Source organism: Ixodes scapularis, unplaced genomic scaffold, assembly GCF_016920785.2.
Source record: "Ixodes scapularis isolate PalLabHiFi unplaced genomic scaffold, ASM1692078v2 PGA_scaffold0__279_contigs__length_252992795, whole genome shotgun sequence".
In the NCBI taxonomy this organism is placed as follows: domain Eukaryota; kingdom Metazoa; phylum Arthropoda; class Arachnida; order Ixodida; family Ixodidae; genus Ixodes; species Ixodes scapularis.
Window position 1 is genome coordinate 208,765,921 of NW_024609835.1, and position 11,641 is coordinate 208,777,561.

Consider the following 11,641-nt stretch of genomic DNA (forward strand, 5'->3'; position numbering starts at 1 on the left):
AAGCATATGCTCGAACTCACCCTTTGCAATCTTTAACCGACCTTCCAGGAGTCTTCGAGGTCGAGCATAAGTGGGAGGTCCGGTCGTCACGATGCGATGATTGACGTCATGCTCCACTGGCGGTAGAAAGTTGGCAGGCCGTGTGAGCGTAGGGAACCTTCGAAGCAGATCTTCAAACTTTGTGGCGGGTGGAGTGCAACGTTGCGGGAGTGATGATGAGGATTCTATGCCTTGGACTTCGAAGTTGGTCGTTGAATCCACAAGGCGCAGTCGCTGCATGTCCACTAGGAGTTTGAAGTGATGAAGAAAATCTGCCCCTAGGATTGCACGCGTCACGTCAGCCACCAGGAACACCCCTCTCAGAGGTCGTCGCAAGCCGATGTTTAGTGTGAGTGCTCGTTCGCCGTAGGTGGCAATGGCAGGCTTGTTCGCCGCTTGCAAAGTGACGTTGGAGCGCTCTGGCTTGCTTGAGATGGACGTCACTGGTAGGATGCTAACTTCGGCGCCGGTGTCGACTAGGAACCAAAAACCAGAATTCTTGTCTGATATGAAAAAAAGACGGCTGGCTTCGGAACCGGCACCACTCGCCGCCTCTAGTGGTGGTCTGTGCGTTTTCCGAGGCCGCGCATAATGGAACGCACTTCTTGGCTTGCGCGCCGAAAGTGCGATGGTACCAGTATGTACCTTAATAGGGCGAGGGAGAACGATGCCGGCGCTCTTGGGAAGTCGATATGTGACGTTGGCGTGTTCAAATGCGGGTGGTGAGGGCAGCGATCTGAGCAGACAGGCGTCCTATCTCACGATGAAACTCCTCCCTAAGGCCGCTGACGTCGGCTGTGGCAGTCGTCGCACCAGCCGGTGAAGTCGTGGACGGTAGTGGTCCGGTCTCACCATGGACTTGTGCAATGGTGGGCACAGCGACTTCTATGACGGAGTCTGCGAGCTTTGCCAGTTCTTCGAGGTTAAGTCCAGACGCACACGTCAGGACCATGTGGACGTTAGTCGGCAGCCTCTGAAGGAAAAGCTCTCGGAGCAACGCGACGTCGAAGGTAGGCGCCTTCTCACCCAGAAGTTGCTGTAGGCGCCGCAGCAGCTGTGAAGGCATACGGTCGCCCGACTCCTCGTAAGTGAGGAGCTGTTGGAGTCGGCGCTGTTCCGAAGACGTGGTCCTCCGTATGAGCTCCGCATTGAGGGTGTCGTAAGGAGCGTTCGCGGGCGGTGTAAGGACCAGGTCCCTGATTTCCGCTGCGATATCTGGCGGAAGCGCTGCGATGATGTGGTGGAACCTCTGGACTTGTGAAGTGGCCCGCCAGGTGGTGAACTGGCTCTCCACTTGGGCAAACCAGATCTGTGGGTCCGCCATCCAGAATGGAGGCAGGCGAAGGTGAAGTGCTGAGAGTTGACCCGCAGCGGGCTGCTCAGGAGTAGACTTTACGAGGTAGGGTGGCTTGGATATCCTTGGCACAGAAGATGAAGGTCTTCGAAGGTGGAGCGTTCTCCGGGTCACCAATTTGTAGCGACAGAAAGACGCTTGCCGGTTTAAAAACAAACAAATCTTCATCACCACATTTAATATAAAAAAAAGGAGCTGCTAAAAATCCATCCTGCTGCCGCCGTGATCCCAACCAGTCTCGACGTTCGGGCAGAGCTCGTGATCTGTGTCTGGTACGCGCCACACGTGCGTCACGCGGCGTTGCACCACTGTCACGCATCTTGGCAGGGCAGACATTCCTATAGTTATCGCTTGTCCGCTAAACGTCCGCCTGAACATGGCGGCGTTGTTATCTGTTATGTATCGGACTATGTTTATTTAGGGCATAGTCTTGAACATAGAACTGGGATGCTGCTTTTGCTTAGTTTTCGATGGAATGTTCCAGAGCACGCCAAAAATCACTTCGTCTTCGGCCGGTTTCCACGAGCACCCGAGCCAGGGAGCGCTGGCTGTTAGTCAACATACATAACACGCCCCCCTTTCTTTTTGAAAAAAACAAACAAACAAACAAACAAATTAACTGAACACACAAAATAAAAATTCCAAAGCACTTGAGACCTTCATTGTATGAATCTTTGCGGTTTCACCACTTTTCTACCTGCTCGTGTGTAGTACTGCTGTTACGAGTCTGCTGCCTGTGGAGGGGGTGGCGGTGGCTGTGGGCTGGCTACAAGTGGAGAAGGAGCTGCGGCATAGTAATCCTCGGCTGTAACAGTCGCTGTTGGCGGCTGACTGTGAGCGGGTCGGATGTGATACCTGTTGCGCCTATACATGGTGCCTTCCGGTGTCATCACAACGTATGAGCGGTGCTGGGGTCCCACAGAATTAATGTAGCCTGGTGTCCACTTGCCACAGTGCTGAAACTACACTTTCTGGCCTTTCTGAAGAGCAACGAGGGGCTTGGTTCTCTTATCCCCATGCCGATGCTGCCGTTCCTGACGAAAATGTAGACGAGATCGGGCCTCGGTGCAGGTGTAGTGGGGCTGCAGTTGAGTTGGATTCATCGGGACCAGTGTGCGGATTTTTCTGCCCATTAGGAGCTCTGCAGGCGACTTCAGTCTATCCATGGGAGTGCTTCTAACATCCATAAGCACAACAAAGAGGCCTTTTCCATCTTCTACAGCCTTCTGAAGTGCGTGCTTCATGGTCTGAATGGATCTTTCAGCAAGTCCATGCGATCTGGCGTAGTAGGGTGAGCTGGGATTGTAGGCGATGCCCCAGCTGGTGAGGAACTCTTTGAATTTCGCGGCATTAAATGGCGGTCCATTGTCACAGACTAGTTCATCAGGTACTCCAAATCTCGCGCACACAGCTTTCATAGCGGTGATGACAGCTTCAGTGCAGGCGGACGCCATGGGTTGTAGTTCCACATACTTGCTAAAGTAATCCACGATGAGTAAGTAAGTCGATCTGTTAAATTAGAAAAGATCAGCTGCTATCTTTTGCCATGGGCGGTCAGGCAAGTCACGATCAGCAAGTGGTTCATGTTGGTTTTGTCGCTGGTAGCGCTGGCAATGCTCGCACCGCTGAACCATCTGCTCAATGTCTTTGTTCATTGAGGGCCAGTAAAGAGCCTCTCGTGCCTTGTTCTTACATGACACAATGCCACGGTGTGCTCCATGTAGTTTCTCTAGGGCGTCCTGCTGACATGATGTAGGTAGAACCAGTCGCTGCCCACGGCATATTAGACCTTCACATATGTGCAGTTCATCTTTGCAATGCAAAAAGGGTTTTGCTGCCACATGAACTGAGCGCTGTTCTGGCCAACCTTCTCGTATGTACCTGGAGACTTGCTGCCGCATCTGATCTGCAGCTGTTGCCTGACGAATCTGTTCCAGTTTTGTCGTCGACGCGTTGACTAGTGTACAGATCCCCAGACTCTCTCCGGGCTCAGAGTCTCGGCATGAGTTTGTGTTGGCAGGTGCTCGAGAAAGCGCGTCTGCGACGGTGAGCTCTTTTCCTGGGACATGTCAGACGGACATCATATCGCTGAAGCCGAAGACGAAGACGCTGTAGCCGTGGTGTGATCTTCTCGAAGTATTTTTGTTGTAGACCAATCAAAGGCTTATGGTCAGTCTGAACGGTTACGATTCTACCGTAGGTGTAATAATGGAAGTGCTCACAGGCAAAAACTATGGCCAGTAGCTCTCTTTCAATTTGTGCGTACTTCTGTTGAGTAGGGGTCAGAGCGGCTGAGGCATAGGAAACTGGATGGCTTTCTTAGAGGAGAACACCACCAACTCCGTATGAGCACTCATCTGCTGAAACCACAATGTCCATGGTATTGTCAAAGAAGCGCAGGACAGGTGTCTCGGTGATCATACGCTTGTTTTTGATGAACTCTAACGTCAGGGTCTCATCCCAGTGCCACGGGACGTCGGTCTTTAGTAGCTGTCTCAGGCGTGCCATTTCACTGGAGGCATTTGGCATGAATTTGGTAAGGTAAGTGACCATACCAAAGAATCTGAGCAGCTCTGCCTTATTTTCGGGCACTGGCATAGCAATGATGGCCTCTATTTTCGCAGCGTCAGCTTGAATTCCGTCTGCCGTTAGCTGATGTCCCAGGTAGGAGACGGTGGACACTGCTACTTGCCTCTTCTTCGCATTGAGTTTGAGGTTGTACTTGCGTGCAGTCAGCAGAACTAGATGTAGTTGCTTAATGTGTTCGTTCATTGTCTTTGATGCGATGAGAATGTCGTCAAAGTAGGGGTAAACGCCATTGATGCTGGCGAAGATGTCATCCATGGCACGTTGTAGGAGTTCGGGAGCATTCTTTAGTCCGAATGGGAGCAACAAGAAGCGATACCGGCCCCAAGGAGTTGCAAAAGTGCAAATGTACGAACTCTCCTCAGTCAGTGTCAGCTGCCAAAAAGCTGTTTTCGCATCAAGGAGAGTGAACACAGTGCATCCACTCAAGTGAGCGAACAGTTCCTCCTGCGTCCGAATGCGATAATGCTGACGTTTGATGGCGTTATTCATCTGTCTGCGGTCAAGGCAGATCCGTAGGCTGCCATCTTTCTTCGGTACCACTACTAAGGGGTTCACCCAATCTGTTGGCTCGGTGACCTTTGTGATGATGCTGTCATGTTCCATCTTGTCAAGCTCCGCCTTTACTTTCTCTATGATAGCTAGTGGAATCTTGCGGGGAGCAGCGACAGAAGGTACTGCTCCGTCTTGGAGCGTGATTGCCACAGTTCCCGGAAGCTGACCAATTCCAGTAAACACATCCTGAAAGTCCTTGATGACGTCAGTTGCGGCCAAAAACTTGGCTGTAGGTGCTCCAGCGTAGGTTGATTCGCTCGACGAGTCCAGCTGCCGAAGTCGCTGTATCAGCTGAAGATCCTCGCATGCCTCAGCACCAAGAATCGGGATAACATTACGGTCTACAACCAGGTATCTCAAGTTGCGGCTAAGGTCTCTTGTCTTTGTTTGTAAAATGCACTCGCCACTGATCGGCAGATGATCGCCAGTGTAGGTGGAGACCCTGACACAGGTGGGTTCTACCTTTGGTGGTTGACTCCATTTCCGAAGAACATGCCTGGGAAGGACGTTTACGTCAGCCCCTGTGTCCAGTTTGAAGGTGACCTTGTTGTTGTGAACATCAACTGTGGCCGTCCAAGAGGTTGTCTGAACGTTGTCCACTGTCAGCTGTCCCAGAAAGAAACCGTCGTTGTCAAGACTGGATATGTGGTTCCCTGGGCCAGATCTTGTTTGTCGACATACAGATGCAAAGTGCCCAAATTTACCGCACCTAAAACAACTGCTCCCATAGGCAGGGCAATTTCTAGGGGCATGCACCATACCACACCTCGAACAAGGCCGGGTTGTAGGCGGGTGCTGTGGACGCTGTTATGGTTGTGGCGGGCGTAGTTGCCGTTGCGGCGGTTGTGTCGGGTAATTGTACCGGCGCCGTTGTTCGCGGTCAAAATTGGCATCTCGCGAATTGTTTCGATGCATTTCGTCCACCACTGTCTTAGGTGCAGTTGCTTGGAGATCCTTGACATGTTTTATTTTTATATTTCTGCGGCTTTGCAGGTTGATAATATTCTTTCAAGAGTAAGGTTCTGCTCGCGGAAAAGCCGTTCGCGAAGTGCCCACTCTTGGATCCCAACGATAATCTTGTCACCAATGAGCCGATCCCCCGTGCTGCCGAAGTCCCAACGTTGAGCCTGAAGTCGGAGCTCAGTGACGAAATCATCAATGGACTGGCCCGCCTGCTGTGTCATCGAGTTAAAGACGGCAGTTGCTTGGGTTACGGTCTTATACGGCTGGTATAGCGCGTCAAACTGCTCTAAGATATATTCGACCTCGTTGAAGGAGGCTGCGGCTTCTGCGGGTAAGGCTGGAGGCGGTGGAAACGTTTGGTATATCCGACGTGCCTGTGGTCCAAGTACATGGAGGAGGAGCGCTTTCCGTGCTGCTTTTGGTTTCTGGGCGTACTCGCAGGCTGTCTTGTAGATGAGGTAAGAGGATCGCCATTCCTCCCGAGATCGCTGGGTTTTTCGTGTTGGGCTCGAACGCCGATGGCGGCTGGATGAAGACACCTGCCATGTCGCGGCTGGTGCGTCGTTGTTGCGTCGTTGTTGCGTTGCGTCGTTGGTGCGTCTACTGGTTCACTTCTGACACCATGTTATGTATCAGACTATGTTTATTTAGGGCATAGTCTTGAGCATAAAACTGGGATGCTGCTCCTGGTTAGTGTTCGATGGAATGTTCCAGAGCGCACCAAAATCACTTCGTCTTCGGCAGGTTTCCACGAGCACCCGAGCCAGGGGGCGCTGGTTGTTAATCAACATACATAACATTACCCACTGTAGATAAGCAATTTAGCGAGTGCAGGACGTCTCCAAGCCTGTGGTTGTTAACGTGCACCACGCAGTAGTGATACACGGCCGGGCAGCACACGCTATACGCGCTCGGGCGTGGCACGCACGAGTATTCCAGTGGCCCTTCCATTCTGCTTGCGTTTTGATGCACGGGCCGTGGGCGTTCAGCTCGTCCACAATTCTGTCCCGCACCTCGACCCGCTCAGACTTGGTCAGAGGGCTGTCAGTGTCGGCCCTCACTAAAACTTAGTTTTCCGTCACAAAGTCTATCAGAAGGCTAATGTGGTGGACCGGCACGAGAGGACTTCACTTCCGCTTTTTCGTGTTGTCGGGCATGACTGCCTACCTCCATAACGTCAAGGGCTGGAGCTAATGGTATCGTTTTTTTGTAAAGGCCCGTTCACACTCTTGCAACCGAGTACGACCGAAAGAGACCGAGGCTTGTTAAAACCTCTGAAATTTCTTAGGACGACGGAACACACTGGCACGCTTGCGCCATCTATGCGGTTACCCTGGAACTGCATTTGACAAAAACGAAGGTTTTGCGAGATTTTCGTCGTCAAATGAGCGTAATACCTACAACAAAGGCTCGTTTATAACGTTGGGAAAAGTTTTTCGAGCCACGAAAGGAATAAGTTTTTCGACCCACGAAAAAAATACAAAAATATGCCGGACCGCCAAGTTTACACTGCTACCCAATAGATGGCGCCAGTGTGTCCTCTCGCCTTTACTCTGTCTTAAGAGGTTTCAAGGAACCCAGTTTTAAGAGGTCGCAAGTGTGTGAACGGGCCTTTACTTAAGTAAACTAAATATTTCATGCTCCAAATTTCAAGAGAAAATAGTTTAATTTAATTGCTCTGCACTATACGTTTCGGATACTTCAGAGAATTGCTTTCTATTAGGGGCGAGATGTTTTGGTGGCGCCCTCCTATAGTTTCCCCTCGTGTCGTCATTACCTTGCAAACAACAATTTGCATGGTGTTGGTAATCGGCATATGGGAAGCTCGGAATCATAGCACTCTGAAACCAACGCCGCCAACACCGCCAAACTTGAAGTTCTTACATTCCTCTCATTTACGTCGAAGAGAAATCCTTTCCTGACTTCATAGTCAGCATTCGCCCAATCGTGGAAAACCGACCATAACACGCTTTCGATCGCTCACGTCGCTAATACTCTGTATCACCTTATGTACCGCAGGAAAGGCAACACGTGCGAGATCCTTGCTCTAGAGCACATCTCGGCGACACAAGCTCTCGTGTGTCAAGAGCAGCTCCTAACGCTATGAGCTCGCGCTTCTAGCCTTCTTTGCGGTACAACATTTGGTGAAACGAAGAATAGAATCCTTCACTGCCGAGTTTTGCGATTCTCCAAAATTCCGTGTAAGGTGAAAAAAAAAACAAAAAAAAAAACGATGTAGTTTTAAATCGCAACAGTTCGGCGACGTCATCGGACACGTCACGGTGCAGTTCTCTTCCGATGTAGTTTGCTGGTGATGCAGATTAGGCTCCTCCCACCGGCGACGTCACGACGCAGTTTCTCAACCCCTGTTTCCAGCATAGACAGACATAACGTTATCGGAGCTACATCTGAGGGGGGAAGAGGTGTTATGTACCGGCGCCACCGGCGGGTGGACTAAGCAGCCGATGCCGCGAGCCTCGTGACAATCGCGTGCTAGCGAGAACTCGGGCACTTGTTCCTGTACCGAGAACCGCAATGGACGCACCGTCCACACCGCAAAGCTGGCAGTAAAGCTTGCACTTCTCAACTAACCGCCAAGATAGTGGCGCCCACGACAATATAGAGGAAAAGAGTGCCGATATTCTAAGCGTAGCTCATTTGGTTTAGCTCACAGGCTAAAACATGTGCGGTGGTGAACCGTGGGCCTACTGTGTTGTGGCACCGCAGATCAGAACACGTGGCGAAATGCGGGATTGCGAGCTCCGTTCAAAGCACGGAGCTCACGCTGCAAAGCATGCAGGGACTAAAGCCCCTCTATGTGTTTGCATTGGTTTTTCAAGTAACGTAACGTTACAGTGTTCTAGAGGGGGTTGTAGTGGCAAGAGCGGCGGCCGCTTTGTGAAGATTTTGCGCGTAGACGACACCCTGGCGCTGCTGTTCTGTGCCCTAGGCGCGCGCCCCCGTCAGCCCCATCATCAGCGCTGTTCGGCGCTTACTACTGTGGTTTGACTGGAGCTTTTCGCGGTGCGAAGCAACTGCTAATGGTGTTCTGTGTACTCTGTTTCACCTTATGATCTACCGCAGGAAACGCTACAAGCGCGAGCTCCTTGCTCTGGGTCACTTCTTGGCGGAATAAGCTCTCGTGAATTAAGAGCAGCTGCCAACACTATGAGCACGCGCTTCTAGCCTTCGCTGCGGTACAACATAAGGTGAAACTAAGTATAGTAAATTTTAGTTCTGCCTTTGGACTAATTCCTCTAGAGTGTCTACGGTGCTACATTTTGGAGAAGCGTACCGCGTCACCCTCGTCGTCTTCTTCGCTCATCGCACACGTGCCATTAATTCTCCTAGGGCACAGATCTCCAGCGCCACTCGCGGTATCTACATCGACCGTCTTCACGCGCTTCATTGTAAGCGGGCGCCGCTGTTGCCACTACACCCTCTAGAACACTGTAGTAACGTCAAATGTGCCAGTGCGCGAGGCCCGTGTCTCGAGCGGCCCTTGGAGGAATATGGCGGCGGAGCACCCGCTCGTGGCGCGAGTCTTGCGCGTTTACGACGCATCGTTTATTTTCGCGTTTACAATGCATCGTTTATTTTCGCGGCAAAAAAAAAAAAAAAAATCTTTTAACCTTTTTTTTTGTTTTGGTAAGGGGGCAGGGCTAGACACCCTGTATTTGTATGGCATCTTTAGTTCCTCTCTACGGGTCTTCCGCGCCCAGCAGAGATACGCGAACGGATAGCAGACGACATAATAAAGCAAACATTCGTCTACATTAAAATTTATTCTTATCGAAGAGACAAGTTTTTTGTTTTCTAAATGCGAACTGCAACTTCATTGTTATTCATATATTTCACTAAAAGTATTTATCGTGGTTATCCTGCTCGCCACCAGCCTCTCTCTGGGCGTTTTGTCTTTCTCCACACCACCTAGGGGCGAGTTTGCAATCCAGTAGACGGATATGGGACATAGGAAGTGCAAAACTGTACATTTTTGGTTTTCTAGCTTTGATATGAAAAATTTCTTTTTTGCAAACCAATGTTCGCATGTTCAGTTTCAGGTACGTATACGTTTGGAATTTGAATTTTATGAGGCATGCCAAATGTGCTGGTCCAAACGGCCGGACCGCCGCACCCTGAACTTTCGATAATTTAGAACGTGGTTGGAACTTTGAATCCAGTCGGAAATCAGAGTTTATTCTGCGTTATGTAAGCCACTATAATCTACGTCTATGCTGGCTCGTATCTCACGCCGCCTGTTAACCGCTTGCGGCAGCGGCAGACGCAGGGCGAAGAAGATCTAGCTCGAGATCGGCGGCGAACAGCCCGTGGCCCGAGCCCACCTCGAGGGCCCGACCTGCATGCGCAGCTGGGAGCATGCAACTCGTTTGTTCCGGAAAAATTCTGCGCCATCTATAAGGAAAAGGGTACAAATAAATAGCGGTTGAATCCCCCTTCAGTCACGACGCAGCCAATGCTGCAAGCGCGAGCATATGACCCTGAACAGGGCCTGTACTGCACGAGCGCTCGTGCTTGGCAGGGATGCTGAAAGCCCGGAGCTCGCGCTTGTAGCATCGGCAGCGTCTGGAATTAAGCTGTCACGAAGTATAACTAAAAATAGTACACCATTATCTAGATCATTTAGGGATAAACAACTACACATAATGAGAGGACAAAGCGGCCGGGTAGCAGATACGCGGGTTTTATTTGCGACCGTTCGAAGTTCGTCAGAAAAGAGAGCGCAAGAGCTTGCGCGGGTTTGAAAAAGATGAACAGAAGAAAAGAGGCGGCACTTCGTGCACTTTGTGATTTTGCATTTAATTTATATACAGGTATATTTGAAGATCGACGATGGAAGTCGATCTTCTCGAGGTAATGTAACATAATAACATTATATAATTAATAAACATAATGAAGAACTGAACGACTCAATGTTTCAATTATTGGATTGTAATATGGCGGTAACCTATTGTATTTACTGTTGATGAGAAGCAATATGAGATGACAAGGTAGTTATTAGACGAGGATGCTCTATAAGGACGAAGACGTTACTGGTGTAATTTGTCGTCGCCATCGTTGCATGCATTTTGTGGTCCTGTGGTCGTCGCTGTTATTCGTGCCAGGCTTGAGTGCACGTCGTGCATAGCGGGAGTTAGTGTGGAGCACTCTCTGCTGTGAACAGTGTCGAAAAGCAATCGACGTCTTGAAATTCTCCCGGCCCGAAAGCAGTCGTGGCCGTCTAGGGGGGCTATGTTGCACGTTTTAGACTCCCACGAGACTAGGGACAAGGAAGTGACTTCAACAACGCTCTTTGGATGTTGATTGGTGGAGTCGCTGATGACGCGTTGCGTGGTGCTGCTAAGATACGTTTATTCACACCTACGTCACTTCCTTCTCCCTAGGCTCCTGGGAGTCCAAAACGTGCAACATAGCCCCCCAGACAGCGCTCCAGAAAAAACTCGAGTCGTACCAGGCTGAAGAAGGCCAATAATGCACTTCTTGCCGCTTGATTAAAAAGGCGTGCTAGCTTAAAATCTACAAATAATTATACCTAAATTATAGCTAAAGTTAAAGCTGGGTCATGCACGTGTTGAACGTTTGGTAAATTTAGTCGAATGCAATGTGTCAACTGAAAGTAATGCTGAAATTTCTATCTATATGTTTGGTTATTTAGGTTGCTCAATATAACGTTTCACTCATACCCCCACCTCTAATGCGAATGATATGTATCGAGGAAGTAATTTTCTATTCGATATGTCCTTAGTATAAGATATATTTGCAGTCTTATATGAACCACCCTGTGAATATTGTGACCATCAGCGGTGCATTTCGAGTTACGAAAATTGGCCACCTGTTAGATTGCTGCTATGTGTTGAGAATACCAACACCAATAATGGAAGAACTGCATGCGTTTTACAATAAGTTCTTGCACCCTCCCCAAGAATATTTTTCTGGTTTACTGATTGCTAAAATTGCGTCTAATGTTTCTTTGTTGTTGTTTTTTTCAGAACTGGAAAGCCATTTTGATGAAGTCTATCATTGAGGCTGTGGAAAAAGAAAGAACATTGGCCTTGCAGCAAGGTCACGTATGCTAAGATGGTGCCACAGCACATGTAACCGTAATTGTTGACGAAGGCTGGTCCC

General features: G+C 49.8%; 1 protein-coding gene across 1 annotated transcript; it reads right to left on the reverse strand.

The window, feature by feature from the left end:
* Positions 1 to 2,355: 2,355 nt before the first annotated feature.
* LOC120842038 (uncharacterized protein K02A2.6-like) lies at positions 2,356 to 4,237 on the reverse strand. The gene is made up of 2 exons (XM_040213058.1): positions 3,840 to 4,237; positions 2,356 to 2,869 (listed from the first exon to the last, which is right to left on the reverse strand). The coding sequence occupies exons 1-2, from the start codon at positions 4,235 to 4,237 to the stop codon at positions 2,356 to 2,358; spliced, it is 912 nt and encodes a 303-aa protein (XP_040068992.1).
* Positions 4,238 to 11,641: the final 7,404 nt, after the last annotated feature.

What these genes read in the sequence shown, in the direction of transcription:
- LOC120842038 (XM_040213058.1), bottom strand. Translation starts at nt 4,237, where the DNA reads ATGGATGACATCTTCGCCAGCATCAATGGCGTTTACCCCTACTTTGAC. An exon ending in CACTGGGATGAGACCCTGAC is followed by an intron (nt 2,870 to 3,839) that starts GTTAGAGTTCAT and finishes GGATTACTTTAG; the next exon opens with CAAGTATGTGGAACTACAAC.